Raw genomic sequence first — 20,133 nt, 5'->3', positions numbered from 1 at the left:
CAAACAGTGACTACACTTCAATAAATCCTTCGTTGGCTATAAAGCACATAGGAACGTTCTATATAAATGCCAGGATTTCCTTTTTTACTTCATTAATGCACCCTGTTGTGCGGCACTACAATGGTGCCAAATGGTCTAGATTCAGAACAGATCTAGCAACTCAAGACTGGTCATCCATGAGATGCAGCGGACCATCAGCAGTAGCAGAATTGTATCCAGCCGCAATCTGTAACCTCATGGCCTGGCAAGTCTCTCGGTCCCTTGACCATCAAGCCAGTGTCACTCACTTGACCATCAGGCCAGTGGTCAACCCTGGTTCAATGAGGAATATTGAAGAGCATGCCAGGAGACCCAACCAGATGAACCTGAAATTGAGGTGCTAACCTGGTGAAGCTAGGGCCACATGCATACTCAACAGTGGAATCAGGATATTATTAACAGGACTAAGTGATCCCACAACAAACGGATCAGGTCTGAGCTCTGCAGTCCTACCACATCCAGTGGTGAAAGGTTGTGGACAATTAAACAACTCACTGGAGGAGGAGGCTCCCCAGCACATCAGTGCAAATGACACGGCTGAAGCATTTGCAAACATCATTAGCCAGAAGTGCCAAATGGATGATCTATCTCGGCCTCCTCCAAAGGTCTTTAGCAGCAAAAAGAGAGGTAGACAGGAAGGAGGAAAATATTGGGCCTTAGTCTAGCATCTGTCAGAGGAAAAATGTTCGAAGCCATTATTAAAGGTGTTATAACAGGGCACTAGGAAAAATTCAAGGCAATCAGGCACAGTCAACATGGTTTTTGAAAGGAAAATCATGCTCAACCAGTTGACTGGAGCTCTTTGAAGGAGATACATGTGATGTGCTGTACTTACAGGTTTCCAGAGGGCATTTGATAAGGTGCCACATCAAAAATTATTACATTAAATCAAAGCTCATGGTGTAGGGGATAAGATATTGGCATGGATAGAAGATTGGCTAGCTAACAGAAAACAGAGAGTTTGTCATAAATGGGTCTTTTTCTGGCTGGCAAGATGTGACAAGTGGCATGCTACAAAGATTGGGGTCTCAACTTTATATATTTATACAAAGACTTGGATGAAAGGACTGAAGGTATGGTTGCTAAATTTGCTGACAACACAAAGTAAAGTAAATTGTGAAGTGGACATAAGGAGGCTACAAACGGAGATAGATAGTTTAAGGGAGTGGGCAAAACTCTGGCAAATCGAATATAATGTGGGCAAATGTGAAATGGTCAATTTTGGCAGGAAGAATAAAAATGAAGCTTATTATTTAAATGGTGAGAAATTGCAGAGTTCGGAAGTGCAGAGGGATCTGGGTGCCCTAGTGCATGGATCACAAAAGGCCAGTAGGCAGGTACAGCAAGTAATGAGGAAAGCTAATAGAATGTTATCATTTATTGTGAGGGGAATTGATTACAAAAGTAGGGAGGTTATGCTTCAGTTGTACAGGGCATTTTGAGACCACATCTGGAGATTGTGTATAGTATTGGTCTCCTTATTTATGGAAATTATTGAGTTGGATGACCAGCCATGATCATAATGAGTGACAGAGCAAGCTCGAAGGGCCGAATGGCCTCCTCCTGCTCCTATTTTCAATCTTTCTATGTTTCTATGAAAGGTGCAAATGCGTTAGAAGCAATTCAGAGAAGGTTTACTAGACTAATACCAGGAATGGAATAGTTCCCTTATGAGGAAAGGTTGGAGAGCTTAGGTTTGTACCCACTAGAGTTTGGAAGTGTAGGAGGCGACTTGATCAAAACCTTTCAGATCCTGAGGGATGTTGAGAGGGCAGATGTGGAAAGGATGTTTCCTCTTGTGGAAGAATCTAGAACTGGGGGCCACTGTTTAAAAATAAAGAGTCATTCATTTAAGATGGGGCTGAGGAGAACTGTTTTCACTCAGAGAGTCGTGAGTCTCTAGAACTTTCTTCCTCAAAATGTTTAAGGCTGAGTTAGATAGATTCTTGATTAACAAGGGGGTGAAAGGTCATCGGGGGTAGGCGAGAGGGGTTGAGGTTACAATCAGATCAGCCACGATCTTATTGAATGACAGAACAGGCTCAAGGGGTTGAGTGGCCTATTCCTTCTCCTAATTTATTTGTTTGCATGTAAAAACAAATAGTGTTCCACATCAGGGTGTGATTTGACTATCCGACTTTGTTAAACAGTAGAATTTGACTCCCAGTTAAGATGAAGGGAGCCAGCTAATGTCCAGTTGTAACTGAGCCAGGAACAGCTGGGATTGAAAGGATATCTAACATTCAAGATCAGAATTGCCTTGTTTGTCCGTTTCTCTATCAACTTATCCATCAAACTGTCCAATAATGCATATTACTATTGATTGGCCCAGCACGCAATCTGTCTTTTCGTATATTCAGTAATTCATCCAGAATTGTCTCTCCTGACAGACTCATTGGACCATCTGCATCAATATTTACTCCATCTGTCCAGCCATCAAGCAAATTAGGTATCAGTCTATCTCTTAATCTGAATTTAATGTTTATTTGACACTCTGACCATCATCAATCAGATGTGAAATTAAATCAGCATGTTTAACAATTATTCAAAACTTTAGATATTCGGATCAGCCATGTTCTTATTGAATGGTGGAGCAGATTCAAAGGATCAAACCTAACATAGAAACATAGAAACATAGAAACCCTGCAGTGCAGAAGGAGGCCATTCGGCCCATCGAGTCTGCACCGACCACAATCCCACCCAGGCCCTACCCCCACATATTTTACCCGCTAATCCCTCCAACCTACGCATCTCAGGACTCTAAGGGACAATTTTTAACCTGGCCAATCAACCTAACCTGCACATCTTTGGACTGTGGGAGGAAACCGGAGCACCCGGAGGAAACCCACGCAGGAAACCTCCTGCTCCTAATATGTGTGTTCATGTGTATGTATCTACGATGCCAATCTTCAACCAATTCGACTCAATCCACATGATATCAAGGAATGGCTGAAGGCACAGAATACTGTAAAGACTTAGGGCCCAGACAAGCAACTAGTGGTACCAAGCTGTGAGGAGAGGTTGAATAAACTAGGATAAAAGCAAATTACTGTGGATGCTAGAATCTGAAACCAAAAGAGAAAATGCTGGAAAATCTCAGCAGGTCTGGCAGCATCTGTAAGGAGAGAAAAGAGCTGACGTTTCAAGTCCAGACGACTCGACAAAGAATCGACAACGGGAAATTCATTACAAAAGTAGGGAGGTTATATTTCAGTTGCACAGGGCATTCAGTTGTACAAGGCTTTGACAAAGTGTCATCTGGACTCGAAACGTCAGCTCTTTTCTCTCCTTACAGATGATGCCAGACCTGCTGAGATTTTCCAGCATTTTCTCTTTTGGTTGAATAAACCAGGATTGTTTTCACTGGAAAGGTGGAGGCTGAGGGGAGACCTGATAGGGGTCTACAAAATTATGAGAGGCATAGACATGATGGATAGTCAGAGGCTTTTCCCCAGGGTGGAAGTGTCAATTATAAGGGGGCACAGGTTTGAGGTGAAAGGGAGAAAGTTTAAGGGAGATGTGAGGGGGAAGTTTTTCTTATAGAGTAGTGGGTGCCTGGAGCACACTACCAGAGGATATGGTGGAAGCAGGCACATTAGCAACATTTAAGAGGCATCTGGATGGGTACATGAATACGGAGAGAATAGAGGGATATGGTCCGAGTGAGGGCAGAAGGCTTTTTCGTTTAGTTAGGGCACAGGCTTGAATGGCTGAAGGGCCTGTTCTTGTGCTGAACTTTTCTTTGTTCTTTGCTGCAGGTTAACTACAAAACTGCCATCTATCCAAAAGATGAAAATTTGCCCAGGTATGTCCTGAACCCAAAAAGCAGGGCAAACCGAATTCAGCCAATTCTAACCCCATTGGTCTGCTTTCTATTGCTACCATAGTGATGGAAGGTGCCATCGATAGTGCATAAAAGCAAATTACTACAGATGCTGGAATCTGAAACCAAAAGAGAAAATGCTGGAAAACCTCAGCAGGTCTGGCAGCATCTGTAAGCAGAGGCTTTGACAAAGGATCATCTGGGCTCGAAACATCAGCTCTTTTCTCTCCTTACAGATGCTGCCAGACCTGCTGAGATTTTCCAGCATTTTTCTCTTTTGGTTTTGCCATCGATAGCGCTATGGACAAAACACGGATAAAAGAGTTAAACTCAAGAGGTGAGGGTGAGTGCCCTTCACATCAAGGCAGCTTTTGACTGAGTGTGGCTTCAAAAAGCCCTGGAAAAACTTTAGTCAAGGGGGAAAATCTCCACTGGCGGAAGTCATGCCCAGCACAAAGGAAGATGATTGTGGTTGTTGGTAGTCAGTCATCTCAGTTCCAGGACATTGCGGCAGGAGTTCCTCAGAGTGATATCCTAGGCCCAACCATCTTAAGCTGCTTCATCAGAAGGACAAGGGCAGCAGCTACCTGGGAACATCACTACCTGCAAGATCCCCTCCCAAGCAACTGACTATCCTGACTTGGAACTAGATCGCCATTCCTGCACTGTCTCTGGGTCTCAGTAGCAAACATGCCGTGAATAAATAAAACAAATGGCTAATGTTCAGGGGCAGATGAGGACACCATTGTAATGTTATTTGACCAGTAATTCAGAGGCTCAGGCTCATGTTCTGGAGACACATGTTCAAATCTCATCAAGGCAGCTGGTGGAATTTAAATCTGATTTTAAAAATCTAGAATTGAAAAGTAGGCCGTGTTTTTGCCGGCTTGCCCCTCCCATCGATGGGCAGAGCAAGCCGGTAGAATCGTGCGTGAGCCAAGAAACCAGAGTCATGCCCAATTCCTCGGCTCTCGTGATCTTACAAGAGCCGGATTTGCAGCGAAGTGATTGTTTCAGGATTTTGACCCAGCAACTGTGAAGGAACGGCGATATATTTCCAAGTCAGGACGGTGAGTGGCTTGGAGGGGAACTTGCAGGTGGTGGTGTTCGCATGTATCTGTTGCCCTTGTCCTTCTAGAAGCCCCCCTTATTCAAAAGCACTCAGCACTGGGAGCCATACCCTGGACCTACTGATCACCTCCCTGCCCCCCCCCACTGTGACATCCATCCCGCCTTCACTCATCTGGAGTCTTTCGTAGATCCTGGGCCTTTGGGGGGGTGCATTACCAGTAGCTACCACCACTCTTGGTGGCGCTGACTGCAATGGACAGCCGCCGGCCTCTGATCGTCTGGCTCTTGGTGGGGGAAGGATTGGGTTTAGGATTTCCACCTCAGGGATCTTTAATCCTGGGGAAGGCCCATCATTGGCCATCTGTCTGATGGCCACTTAACTGGGGAAGGTGGGACTTCCCCAGTGGAGATAATGGGGGGGCTCCTGTCAGTTCTCCATCCACGATGTGGAGATGCCGGCGTTGGACTGGGGTAAGCACAGTAAGAAGTCTCACAACACCAGGTTAAAGTCCAACAGGTTTATTTGGCAGCACAAGCGTTCGGAGTCTCACTCCTTCATCAGGTGAGTGAGGACTTGTGTTCTCAAACACGTCATATACAGACACAAACTCAATTTACAAGATAATGGTTGGAATGCGAGTCTTTACAGGTAATCAAGTCTTAAACGCAGGTCACAGATGTGTGTATTGTCTCCAGCCAGGACAGTTAGTGAGATTTTGCAAGCCCAGGCAAGTCGTGGGGTTTACAGATAGTGTGACATGAACCCAAGATCCCAGTTGAGGCCGTCCGTGCGGAACTTGGCTATCAGTTTCTGCTCAGTGATTCTGTGTTGCCGTGTGTCGTGAAGGCCGCCTTGGATAGCGCTTACCCGAAGATCAGAGGCTGAATGCCCGTGACTGCTGAGGTGTTCCCCGACTGGAAGGGAACACTCCTGCCCGGTGATTGTCGAGCGGTGTTCATTCATCCATTGTCGTAGCATCTGCATGGTCTCCCCAATGTACCATGCCTCGGGACATCCTTTCCTGCAGCGTATCAGGTGGACAACGTTGGCCGAGTTGCAAGAGTATGTACCGTGTACCTGGTGGATGGTGTTCTCACGTGAGATGATGGCATCCATGTCGATGACCCGGCACGTCTTGCAGAGGTTGCTGTGGCAGGGTTGTGTGGTGCCGTGGTCACTGTTCTCCTGAAGGCTGGGTAGTTTGCTGCGGACAATGGTCTGTTTGAGGTTGTGCGGTTGTTTGAAGGCAAGAAGTGGGGGTGTGGGGATGGCCTTGGCGAGATGTTCATCTTCATCGATAACATGTTGAAGGCTCCGGAGAAGATGTCATAGCTTCTCCACTCCGGGGAAGTACTGGACGACGAAGAGTACTCTGTCCGCCGTGTCCCGTGTTTGTCTTCTGAGAAGTTTGGTGCAGTTTTTCGCTGTGGCACATTGGAACTGTCGATCGATGAGTCGAGCGCCATATTCTGTTCTTATGAGGGCGTCTTTCAGCGTCTGTAGGTATCTGTCGCGATCCTCCTCATCTGAGCAGATCCTGTGTACACGGAGGACATGTCCGTAAAGATGAACTCCTCAGAAGACAAACACGGGACACGCCGGACAGAGTACCCTTCATCGCCCAGTACTTCCCGGAGCAGCGAAGCTACGACATCTTCTCTGGAGCCTTCAACATGTCATTGATGAAGATGAACATCTCGCCAAGGCCATCCCCACACCCCCACTTCTTGCCTTCAACCGCAAAACCTCAAAGAGACCACTGTCCGAAGCAAACTACCCAGTCTTCAGGAGAACAGTGACCACGACACCACACAACCCTGCCACAGCAACCTCTGCAAGACATGCCGGATCATTGACATGGATGCCATCATCTCACATGAGAACACCATCCACATGGGACATGGTACATACTCTTGCAACTCGGCCAATGTTGTCTACCTGATACGCTGCAGGAAAGGATGTCCCGAGGCACGGTACATTGGCGAGACCGTGCAGACGCTATGACAACAGATGAATGAACACCGCTCGACAATCACCAGGCAAGAATGTTCCCTTCCTGTCGGGAGCACTTCAGTAGTCATGGGCATTCAGCCTCTGATCTTCGGGTAAACGTTCTCCAAGGCAGCCTCCACGACACATGACAACGCAGAATCACTGAGCAGAGACTGATAGCCAAGTTCTGCACACATGAAGACGGCCTCCACCGGGATCTTGGGTTCATGTCACACTATCTGTAACCCCCACGACTTGCCTGGGCTTGCAAAATCTCACTAACTGTCCTGGCTGGAGACAATACACATCTCTTTAACCTGTGCTTAACCCTCTCTCCTCTCACATTGTCTGTACCTTTAAGACTTGATTACCTGTAAAGACTCGCATTCCAACCATTATCTTGTAAATTGAGTATGTGTCTGTATATGCCCTGTTTGTGAACACAAGTCCGCACTCACCCGATGAAGGAGCGAGACTCCGAAAGCTCGTGCTGCCAAATAAACCTGTTGGACTTTAATCGGGTGTTGTGAGACTTCTTACAGTTCTCCATCTGACGGGTGTGTTGTAAGATTAAATTCTGCCATGTGTAACAGCAAGTGATTTCCATAATCTGATGCAGTCATTGCATTAATATAAAACACAATGTACTCTGCAATTTGATTCCAGTCTTATAAATCTTTGCATGAATTACATCGCTCTGTAAGTGGCACCTACCTGACATTTGCCGGTATCGAGGTCACAGACGTTACTGTGGTTGTTGCACTGGCAAGAGACGCATTCAATATCGAGGGATTGTTGTCCATCCGCCATCTTCCGTCTATAAAAGCCAGGAGCACATTCCTTCAAAAAACAAAGACAATTTGTGAAAAGGTTAAGTCCAGGCTTTCTCACCGATGGAGCTAATTTTAACCGAAGCCACTCACTGTGAAACTGAGGAGAGATATTGGCACCCATTTTATAACCTCATCCAATTTTAATTCCTACTGACTTCATAGAATCATGGAATCCTACAGTACAGAAGCAGGTCATTCGGCCCATCAAGTCTGCACTGACCACAATCCCACCCCCCAGGCCCTATTCCCTTAACCCCACGTATTAACCCTGCTATTTCCCCTGACAGTATGGGACAATTTAGCATGGCCAATGCACCTAACCCGCACATCTTTGGAGTGTGGGAGGAAACCGGAGCACCCGGAAGAAACCCACGCAGACACAAGGAGAATGGGCAAACTCTGCACAGACAGAGACCCGAGGGCGGAATTGAACCCGGGACCCTGGCGCTGTGAGGCAGCAGTGCTAACCACTGTGCCACTGTGCTGCCCAATTCATTGACAACTGGTTTAAAATGGAAAGAAGGGACGAGACCCAACTGAATCCATCACTGTATTGAATTTGCATCGAGTCCTCATGGCTCATTGTACTTTTTGGCAATTTAATTGATTTTTTTCAAGCTTGACTTTAAATTTGCCGAGGCCTTTACATCCTTCCCTCCATCCTTCCTGCCATCCTTCCTCCCTCCTACGATCACCAGCTTATGGGCAGCACGTTGGCAAAGTGTTTAGCACTGCTGCCTCACAGCACAGGAACCCGGGTTCGATTCCCGGCTTGGGTCACTGTCTGTGTGGAGTTTGCACGTTCTCCCCGTGTCTGCATGGGTTTCCTCCGGGTGCTCCGGTTTCCTCCCACAGTCCAAAGATGTGCGGTTGATAAGCTGGATTGGCCATGCTAAATTGCCCCTTAGTGTCAGGGGGACGAGCAGGGTAAACACGTGGGGCTACAGGGATGGGGGCTGGGTGGGATTGTGGTTGGTGCAGCCTCGATGGGCTAAATGGCCTCCTCTGCACTGTGGGATTCTATGATTCTCCATTTAAAAAAGCTTAATGTTTATGCTAAGCAACAAAAATGTGCCTGTCAAAGCAAGTTATTATAAATATACCAACTTCCCACCAATTATAGATTATATATAGAACATCTTTCAAACACTGTGGGAATATTTTAATATTGCTCCCATCAGGTCGAACAGCTTGTCTGGGAAGCACATTGTTACTTAAACATGAGAAAATTAGGTGAAACTTTTAAAATCATATCAGAAATATAGAGTTGTTATTCCGGTTGCAAGTTGCTATTTGCTTTCTTCAACATTTCTTGCTCTGTTTACAAATGGTCTAACAGTTAGTCAGCAAGGCTTCAAAGCATCGTGAGAGTTAGGGTTGATAACTGTTGCGTCCACTATCCAATTATTGAGCAACCCAAATACGGCACAGACCAGCACTGCAAATGCAACTGACGTGGGACACTAATTTACATATTTTTGAACAGTCGCAAGCAGGCTGCGCACCCGTGGACAGACCCAGTTGAGGCTGACCTCGAGTATCAGTGGGATGGCCCAGCTGTCTTCGTGAACACAACAATCTCCATCTTCTGCTGCCAGCCATGCTTCCCAAGGGATTTATGGAGTTGGGGTGGAAACTAAAGGCCAAGACTGACAGAGTGGTTATCTCTGGACTCTTGCCTGTACCACGGGATAGTTTAGAGAGGAATAGGGAGAGGGAAGGTTTGAATTCATGGCTGAGGGGATGGTGCAGGAGGGAGGGGTTCAGGTACTTAAGCAATTGGGGCTCGTACTGGGGAAGGTGTGACCTCTATGAGAAGGATGGTCTACACCTTAATCAGAAGGGGACCAATATCCTGGGGGGTAAATTTGCTAAGGCCATGCAGGGAGGTTTAAACTGATTCGGGGGGGGGGAGGGATCCTGAGTAGTGGGGCTGAAAGTGAGGGATGCATGGATGGGGACTGCAATGCACGGCATTGCAGAGGTGGGGTGGAGCAGGGTTTGAAATGTGTATACTTCAATGCCAGGAGTATTCGCAATAAAGTGGGTGAACTTGCAGCGTGGATCAGTACCTGGGACTTCGATGTTGTGGCTATTTCAGAGACATGGATAGAGCAGGGGCAGGAATGGATGCTGCAGGTCCCGGGGTTCAAATGTTTTAGTCGAAGTAGGGAAGGAGGTAGAAGAGGGGGAGGGGTAGCATTATTGGTCAGAGATTGTATCACAGTGTCAGAGAGGAGGTTTGATGAGGACTTATCTGTTGAGGTAGTATGGGCGGAGATTAGAAATAGGAGAGGAGAGGTCACCCTGTTGGGAGTCTTTTATAGACCTCCTAAAAGTTCTAGAGAGGTTGAGGAAAGGATTGCGGAGTCAATCCTGCTTAGGAGTGAAAGTAATAGGGCAATTGTTATGGGGGATTTTAACTTGACTAATATTGACTGGAATTGTTATAGCTCTAGCTCGTTAGAGGGGTCAGTTTTTGTTCAAAGCGTGCAGGAAGGTTTTTTGACTCAGTATGTAGACAGGCCAACTAGAGGTGAGGCTATATTGGATCTGGTGCTGGGAAATGAGCCAGACCAGGTGCTAGACTTGGAAGTTGGTGTGCATTTTGGTGATAGTGACCACAATTCGGTTACGTTCACCTTAGTGATGGAAAGGGATAGGCATGAACCTCGGGCCAGTGGTTTTAGCTGGGGGAAGGGTAATTATGAGGCTATTAGGAGAGAATTAGGAAACATAGGTTGGACTAGGAGATTACAGGGACTGGGAACGTCCGACATGTGGAGTTTTTTCAAGGAGCAGCTACTGCGAGTCTGTGATAGGTATGTCCCTGTCAGGCAAGGAGGAATTGGTAGGGCTAGGGAACCGTGGTGCACCAAAAAAGTTTCTTTGTTGGTTAAAAAGAAAAAGGAGGCTTATGTTCGGATGAGACGTGAGCACTCGGGTAGTGCACTAGAAAGCTTTAGATTGGCTAAGAGGGAGTTGAAGAGCGAGCTTAGAAGGGCTAAAAGGGGACATGAGAAGACTTTGGCGGATAGGGTTAAAGAGAATCCTAAGGCGTTCTATAGGTATGTCAAGAACAGAAGGTTGGTTAGGGCAAGTTTAGGGCCAGTTATAGATGGCAGAGGGAAGTTATGTGTGGAACCGGAGGAGATTGGTGAAGCATTGAACCAATATTTCTCTTCGGTGTTCACGCAAGGGGACATGAATATAGCTGAGGAGGACACTGGGTTGCAAGGGAGTAGAATAGACAGTATTACAGTTGATAAGGAGGATGTGCAGGATATTCTGGAGGGTCTGAAAATAGATAAATCCCCTGGTCCGGATGGGATTTATCCAAGGATTCTCTGGGAGGCAAGAGAAGTGATTGCAGAGCCTCTGGCTCTGATCTTCAGGTCGTCGTTGGCCTCTGGTATAGTACCAGAAGATTGGAGGTTAGCGAATGTTGTCCCATTGTTTAAGAAGGGGAACAGAGACTTCCCCGGGAATTATAGACCGGTGAGTCTCACTTCTGTTGTCGGCAAGATGTTGGAAAAAATTATAAGGGATAGGATTTATAGTTATTTGGAGAGTAATGAATTGATAGGTGATAGTCAGCATGGTTTTGTGGCAGGTAGGTCGTGCCTTACTAACCTTATTGAGTTTTTTGAGAAAGTGACCAAGGAGGTGGATGGGGGCAAGGCAGTGGACGTGGTATATATGGATTTTAGTAAGGCGTTTGATAAGGTTCACCATGGTAGGCTTCTGCAGAAAATGCAGATGTATGGGATTGGGGGTGATCTAGGAAATTGGATCAGGAATTGGCTAGCGGATAGGAAACAGAGGGTGGTGGTTGATAGTAAATATTCATCATGGAGTGCGGTTACAAGTGGTGTACCTCAGGGATCTGTTTTGGGGCCACTGCTGTTTGTAATATTTATTAATGATCTGGATGAGGGTATAGTTGGGTGGATTAGCAAATTTGCTGATGACACCAAAGTCGGTGGTGTGGTAGACAGTGAGGAAGGGTGTCGTAGTTTGCAGGAAGACTTAGACAGGTTGCAAAGTTGGGCCGAGAGGTGGCGGATGGAGTTTAATGCGGAGAAGTGTGAGGTAATTCACTTTGGTAGGAATAACAGATGTGTTGAGTATAGGGCTAACGGGAGGACTTTGAATAGTGTGGAGGAGCAGAGGGATCTAGGTGTATGTGTGCATAGATCCCTGAAAGTTGGGAATCAAGTAGATAAGGTTGTTAAGAAGGCATATGGTGTCTTGGCGTTTATTGGTAGGGGGATTGAATTTAGGAGTCGTAGCGTTATGTTGCAACTGTACACAACTCTGGTGCGGCCGCACTTGGAGTACTGTGTGCAGTTCTGGTCCCCACATTACAGGAAGGATGTGGAGGCTTTGGAGAGGGTGCAGAGGAGGTTTACCAGGATGTTGCCTGGTATGGAGGGGAGATCCTATGAGGAGAGGCTGAGGGATTTGGGATTGTTTTCGCTGGAAAGGCGGCGGCTAAGAGGGGATCTTATTGAAACATATAAGATGATTAGAGGTTTAGATAGGGTGGATAGTGATAGCCTTTTTCCTCTGATGGAGAAATCCAGCACGAGGGGGCATGGCTTTAAATTGAGGGGGGGTAGTTATAGAACCGATGTCAGGGGTAGGTTCTTTACCCAGAGGGTGGTGAGGGATTGGAATGCCCTGCCAGCATCAGTAGTAAATGCGCCTAGTTTGGGGGCGTTTAAGAGATCCGTAGATAGGTTCATGGACGAAAAGAAATTGGTTTAGGTTGGAGGGTCACAGTTTTTTTTTTTAACTGATCGGTGCAACATCGTGGGCCGAAGGGCCTGTTCTGCGCTGTAATGTTCTATGTTCTATGTTCAAGATGGGAAATGGGTGGGCATGAGTTGGAAATCATCCCTCCCACCCAGGACCAGAGTCTGAAGTATATGTCAAGAACATCAGCCCTATGTGGAAGTTCCAGCAGGCCAAACACCCTCGGGCCCTTGCCCACCATCAATTAGAATGTGGCTGATCTGCCCCTCAGTTGCATTGTCCTGCATTTGCTCGACATCTCCTGATACCCTAACTTACCGAAGGTCCATCGACTCCCAGTCTCAAAAGCTCCAAATCCCCCGGCATCCAATGACCTTCAGGAACAGAGCTCCAAATCAGTGTCATCCACACATTTGGATGTACCATAACATTTAGGAGTCGACAGATCGAGTCTGCTCCACCATTCAGTGAGATCACGGCATGGTGGCACAGTGGTTATCTCTGCTAACTCACAGCGTCATGGACCCGGGTTCGATTCCCGGCTTGGGTCACTGTCTGTGCAGAGTTTGCACATTCTCCCCGTGTCTGCATGAGTTTCCTCCGGGCGCTCCCATTTCCTTCCACACTCCAAAGATGTCCGGGTTAGGTGGATTGGCCTTGCTAGATTGTCCCTTAGTGTCAGGGGGACCAGCTAGAGTAAATGCATGGGGTTATGGGGATTGGGCCTGGGTGGGATTGTGGTCGGTGCAGACTTGACGGGCTGAATGGCCTCCTTCTGCACAGTAGGGATTCTGTGACCCTATGACTGAATCAAGTATGATAATCCTCAACTCCACTTTCCTGCCTTATTCCCATAAGCCTAGATTCCCTTACTGATTAAAAATCTGTCTATTTCAGCCTTGAACATAGGTTGACTCCCCATTCGTTCACCACGGACCCAATTAGAATGTAGAATTTTAAATGATCTCAACATAAAAACTAGTCAACATCAAATTCGTATCTGCTTTACATTTCAATGGTGCTTAGCTGTAGCCAGCTCTACGCAGAGTTTGCAATGACGCCATTTTGGCTGCAGCATGTTGATAACTGGGTAAAGATTAGTGAGAGAAACTGAGCAGAGCTGCGTGTAGTTGCGATTTTTAAAAATTAATTCGTGGGACATGGGCGTCGCTGGCTGGGCCAGCATTTATTGCCCATCCCCAATTGCCCTTGATCTGAGTGGGTTGCAAGGCCATTTCAGAGGGCAGTTGAGAGTCAACCACATTGCTGTGGCTCTGGAGTCACATGTAGGCCAGACCAGGTAAGGACGGCTGATTTTCTTCCCTAAAGGACATTAGTGAATCAGATGGGTTTTTCCCGATAATCGACAATGGTTTCATGGTCATCAGTAGATTCCAGATATTTTTTATTGAATTCAAATTCCACCATCTGCCATGGCGAGGTTTGAACCCGGGTCCCCAGAACATTAGCTGAGCTTCTGGATTAGTAATCTAACGATAATACCACTAGCCTCCCCAGATTTTGCTTTACCTGACCAGAGATTGGTGATATAATTCAGTTCATCGGTACCTGGCAAGAGAGGCCTGCGTATTCAGGGGGGCAGTTGCAGAGCTCAATCTGATGGGCACGATCTCTTGTCGCATGAGTTACATCCTCCTCCATCGCAACCTCCATCGAGATATCAGAGATCCTGGCAAAGTGAGGACAGCCATTCAGCCGAGAGGTACTTTTTAAAATCATGATGTGAGCCAATGGGTAATGTTTGTTGTTTTCATGAACCATAATCTGAATGGATATTGGGCGCATAAAAACACTGCAGAATTTGCATGATAAACTACAGTAAGGGGCAAACGTTATGTGTTCCCATCACCCAAAACCTGTTCCAACAAATCTTCCTGGGCTTTTGTCTTACGATGTGGAGATGCCGGCGTTGGACTGGGGGTGGGCACAGTAAGAAGTCTCACAACACCAGGTTAATGTCCAACAGGTTTATTTGGAATCACGAGCTTTTGGAGCGCTTCATTAGGACTCACCTGATGAAGGAGAGGTGTTCCGAAAGCTCGTGATTCCAAATAAACCTGTTGGACGTTAACCTGGTGTTGTGAGACTTCTTATTCTGTCTTATGGTGAGACACTGGTCGACTTACTGTGTGTTCTACGCTGTATTTTGGCATTTGAAGGATGTCTTTTTATCTCATTTTTGGTCAATGTGAACCACCAAGAAATTATTTTTAACTGTTATTTTGCGGAAATGGTAACAATGGGGCTAAGTTTTCATTCCAAGACACAGGCGATTTGAAGGTGGGTGCACCGAGCACTCTTCACATGTTGTCGGCATTCAGGTCTCCCAATGTGGATGGAGCCTGTAAATGCAATAATGGTGGCAGGCAGGGTTGGGGATGAAGACGGGGTGGGGAGGGGGGATGAGGGGCAGTTGCAGGCCGTCATGTGGAGGGGTTTCTACCTCCGCAGCGATGCTCCGGCAGCTGTGCTCAGAATATGATTTTAACAATTTACAAGTCTTCAGAGAGCATCGCCAGGTGAGGCATCCTCAGGCACCCTGCGTGACAGAAGCTGTGCCCAGCTCTCCTGGTAGGGTTGCTGCCCCAATGAACCTGGTCCTTATACGCATGGGGCTTCCAGAGGTGGCCACATGATTGCCTGTCTCCTGGAAAATCTCTTCCATGGCCACATCCAGGTCCTGATCTGGAATTCGGCCTGGTGAAGGCATCAGGCCCAGGCATCAAAATTCAGCCCAGTGAATCTTGAGTCTTGCCCACCAAAGCATTCTGCCTCAACCACACAAGTGCCAGTATCTTTCTTTTCCCCTAGGGCGGCATGGTGACACAATGGTTGGCACTGCTGCCTCACAGCGCCAAGCATCTGGGTTCAATTCCAGCCTCAGGTCACTGTCTGTGTGGAGTTTGCACATTCTCCCCTTGTCTGCATGGGTTTCCTCCGGGTGCTCTCCTTTCCTCCCACAGTTCAAAGATGTGCGGGTTAGGTGGATTGGCCATGCTAAATTGCCCCTTAGTGTCAAGGGGATGAGCTAGGGTAAATAGGTGGGTTTACAGGGATAGGGTCTGGGTGGGATTGCTGTCGGTGCAGGCTCGATGGGCCGAATGGCCACATTCTGCATTGCAGGGATTCTATAATTCCAGCCTGGAAAATGACCACCCTGATAAAAACCACAACCTGGAAAATATAATGCAGAAGGAGACCATTCAGCCTATCAAGCCCGTGCTGGATCTCTGAAGAGCAATCGAAACAAGTCCCGTTTGCAGGCTCCATTCCCGCTTTATTTGTGTTTCTAATTCACAGCTCCCTCATTTACATTCCTTACCTGCTCTGCTGGAGCCCGGTACCATAGGAAGCTTTAATCAGGATGTATTCAATGTTGCTGAGCACTGACATGAAATCAGTACGCGTGACAGGTTTGTCAGAGACCGAATTGAAATACTTCCACTCGTGCTGTCAAAATAAAAGGGTATTAGAGACTTCAAACACCATTAACAGGAAGAGATCAGCCCTCAATTCACTGATAGCTGAAGAACTTGCGATTCAAAGTGAAGCAGCTTTTTCATTTGAAGGGTGTCATGATTAGACAATCCATCCTGAGACAAGGCTGAGCAAGGTGGCCTGGTGGGGCTCGCAACTGCATTTGATTAGGGAGCACTCATTAAAAAGTTGTTTGCGGCACCTTCTACTTTTAAAAGGTGCCCCCCGCCACCGCCCCCCCCCACCACCCCCCCACCCCCCCCACCCCCCCACCCCCCCCCTCAACTCTCTTAAAAATTGATTATTTTTTGTGGCATTGTCATAAAACAGCAAAAGGGAATGACTGGCACACTCCTTCCCATCAAGGCACAAGTCAGGAGTGTAATGGAATACTCTCCGCTTGCCTGGTTATGTGTGGCTCCAACAACATTCGAGAAGCTTGACACCATCCAGGACAAAGCTGCCCGCTTGATAGCTACCCCTCCCACAAATGTTCAATCTCTCCAACGCCGATGCATAGTGGCAGCCGTGTGTACCATCTACAAGACGCACTGCAGGATCTAACCAAGCCTCCTGAGACAGCGCCTTCCAAACCCATGACCACTACCGTCTTAAAGTACAAAAGCAGCAGACGCAAGGGGCAGGATTTTCCGACCCTCCTGCGGCTTGTTTTCCCGATAGTGAAAGTCGCTCACCATTGGCCATTGGTGGGATCTTCTGGTCCTGGCCGTGTAAAGTGAAGCTTATTCATTAGTCTCAAGTAGGCTTACATTAACACTGCAATGAAGTTACTGTGAAAATCCCCCAGGTCACAATACTCTGGTGCCGGTTCGGGTACACTGAGGGAGAATTTAGCACGGCTAATGCACCTAACCAGCATGTCTTTCAGACTGTGGGAGGAAACCGGAGCACCCGGAGGAAACCCACACAGACATGGGGAGAACATGCAAACTCCGCACAGACAGTGACCCAAGCTGGGAATCGAACTTGGGTCCCTGGCGCTGTGAGGCAGCAGTGCTAACCACTGTGCCATCCATGTCGATGGCGTTTTGCATGGCCCGCTGATTTCATGGCCGGGGAAGTCAGTGCACCGGGTGTGCGGGGGGAGTGGTGGTCACCTTCTGAGTCACCCCAATATTCTGCTGGTGGGAAGGGCCAGAAAATCTCACCCCATGGCAACACCACCACCTGGAGGTTCCCCTCCAAGCCACTCATCATCCTGACTTGGAAATATATCGCCGTTTCTTCGCTGTGGCTGGGTCAAAATCCTTGAAACTCCCTTCCCTAACAGCACTGTGGGTGTACCTACACCTCATGGACTGCAGCAGCTCGGTTCAAGAAGGCGGCTCACCGCCCTCTTCTTGGGGCAATTAGGGATGGGCAATAAATGCTGCCCTAACCAGCGACGCCCACGTCCCAGGAATGAATAAGAAACTAAATGTGTTACCCAGAGAGGCACCAGGCAGGTTTCGATTGACTTGAAGCAGAGTTCCCTCATTTGGGAGGTTGGATTAAAAAGCGTTATATATGAAATAATTATGTGGGAGGTATTTACTCTATTTTCATGGGATGGAGTCACAAACAGGTGATGAGGTGACACCGTGGAGAAAGAAAGTTTCACAGCAGAATCGGGGCAATAAGGCATTCGCTTCGAACCCCCTGGTTTAGTGACCAGTGCTTTACAAACTGGCTCCATTGACTTTATTACACCCGGTAGTTATATTCCTGGTTGCCTGGGATTTAATAATGTTGAAATAAGTGTTCACAGATCAACACTTCAACATTTACGAGACTCTTCTCCCAGCAATTAATTTTTGTACTCTGCGTTATTTTTGACACAAAATAGACCTAAATCCATATCATAGTCATTAACTTTGCTCCATCTGAAACCTTTGATGTGGCTCAAATGTTCCCGAGAAGCAGAGGAAAAAAAAAGCCGCATTTAATCAAATGATAAACCACAGGAAAGGAGCCTAACTGTTGTACGGTCATTAATCTGTGGATCTGAATGGCCTTTTTTACTTCTCAGAGAGCCATTAATTCAGGTCACAGCCATCGGTGTATAAAAGGGTTTTCTACTGTGCTGATTTAAATGGGCACCGTGTATTTTCACACTAGGTCCCATTCAAACCGGAGCTTATCAGCAGCTGGAATTTAAAAAATCATTTTATTCCAAAAGTGTGAATATAGTTTTTATTAGAAAATAAAACAGAAGCAGCAAATTAAGCGGAGCTGTTTCTCTGACGATATCTAATTCTGCTAAAGCAACTTTCTCTTTCAAAGATGATTTAAAAACAGGGAATGAATTATATCAAACCCGAAAGGAAGTTTAGTTAATTACAAAGTCCGGTGGGTAGAATGGGGGAAGGGCAGGAAGCACAGGGCTGGTCGATGATCAACACTCCTGGATCCTCCCAGTCTGATAGAATGGTGAGCTGCCGGAATGGTGACTGCTCCATCTGTAGGCCAGGATTTGATTTGATTTATTATTGTCACATGTATTGGGATAGAGTGAAAAGTATTGTTTCTTGTGCACTATACAGGCAAAGCATACTGTTCATAGAGTACATAGGGGAGAAGGAAGGGGGAGTGCGCAGAATATAGTGTTACAGTCATAAATTCGTAAGATATAGGTGCAGAATTAGGCCATTCGGCCCATCAGCTCCGCCATTCGATCATGGCTGATATGCTCCTCATCCCCATTTTCCTGCCTTCTCCCCATAACCCTTCAACCCATTACCAATTAAAAATCTGTCTAACTCCTCCTTAAATTTACTCACTGTCCCAGCATCCACCGCACTTTGGGATAGCGAATTCCACAGATTCACAACCCTTTGGGAGAAGTCATAGCTAGGGTGTAGAGAAACATCAGCTTAATATAAGGTAAGTCCATTCAAAAGTCTGACAGCAGCAGGGAAGAAGCTGTTCTTACATCGGTTGGTACGTGACCTAAGACTTTTGTATCTTTTTCCCGACGGGAGAAAGCGGAAGAGAGAATGTCCGTGGTGTGTGGGGTCCTTGATTATGCTGGCTGCTTTTCTGAGGCAGTGGGAAGTGTAGACAGAGTCAATGGATGGGAGGCTGGTTTGCGTGATGGACTGGGCTACATTCACGACCATCAGATTAAAAACAATGGCCGTGCCATTTAGGATAGTGGGGGTTTCCTTTCCGCCCATCCAAAGAGTTGGGGGAGTGCATATCCCAGCTGATACTGCCGATCCCACAGCCATTTAATGCTCCGACAAATGGTAATTGGCTGGAGGAGGAACTCCTGCCCCTTCACTCTGGAGGAAGTCCCGCCTCAGAAAGCTTCTGGCCAGTCAGGCTGGCCAGCAGCTCTGCAGTCTCCAGTTCTGGAAGCAGCAGAATTAACGGAATTCAGGACCAGGAAAGTTTTCAAGGTCTCGGGGCAGGGGGAGGGGGTGAGCCCCAGGGGATTCGGCAGTGGGTAGTGGGGATATTGGTGCAGAGGCCAGGGAGGGAGAAAGGACTGTAGGAGACAATAGAGGCACGGAGAGTGGTGGGATTTAATAATATAAGGGGGCCACTGATGGAGGTGATCCCCCTCCCCCTTCCCTTTCTACCCGTGGCCTGAGCAGGGTCACCTTTCGGCCTTCATCCCTGCCCCAATATCCTCCCATCAGTCTGAAAATTAAGGCTGGATGGGAAATGACCCTTATGTGGTCAATAAAGGGCCTCAACTGGGGCAAGAATGGGCTGGCTGGCCAAGGTCTTGCCCATTCCAGCGTAAATTTAGTGAGAAGGCCATCCGAGGTACTTGACGCCAAACTCCCACCTCCCAGGCTACCAACACACCAGCAGGTCAATGTAAATTCAATGTAAATGTTCTGGCCAATAAGCTATAATCTTCCTGAAAGTCCAGTACTGTCTTGTCGGCTCAATCATACACCCTTAACTAAATAAATACAAAACAATGTTTCACTGTTATGCTGAGCAAAACATTCCAAAAAATTAAAACCCACACGGCTTGCTTTCCAAAAATTAATGGTTGCAGTGAGTTGGGAGTGTAAGTCTTTAATGAGGCCCATGATGTGGACACCTCTTTGATCTCCTCCTGCCCCACTAGCCACCGAGACATTAGTGCCCATCTTCATTCC

General features: G+C 47.1%; 1 protein-coding gene across 1 annotated transcript in view; it reads right to left on the bottom strand.

Moving 5' to 3' along the window:
* The window catches only part of lama1 (laminin, alpha 1), a 288,354-nt gene that overhangs the window by 116,732 nt on the left and 151,489 nt on the right, over nt 1-20,133 (bottom strand). The window contains exons 28-30 of the mRNA XM_078216990.1: nt 15,861-15,988; nt 14,087-14,207; nt 7,641-7,766 (exon numbers count right to left, since the gene is read on the bottom strand). Coding sequence (XP_078073116.1) covers nt 7,641-7,766; nt 14,087-14,207; nt 15,861-15,988 — 375 coding nt within the window. The remainder of the gene's footprint in view (nt 1-7,640; nt 7,767-14,086; nt 14,208-15,860; nt 15,989-20,133) is intronic.

Source organism: Mustelus asterias, chromosome 7 (genome assembly GCF_964213995.1).
Source record: "Mustelus asterias chromosome 7, sMusAst1.hap1.1, whole genome shotgun sequence".
Lineage (NCBI taxonomy): Eukaryota > Metazoa > Chordata > Chondrichthyes > Carcharhiniformes > Triakidae > Mustelus > Mustelus asterias.
This window is presented reverse-complemented; position numbering and strand designations above follow the sequence as displayed.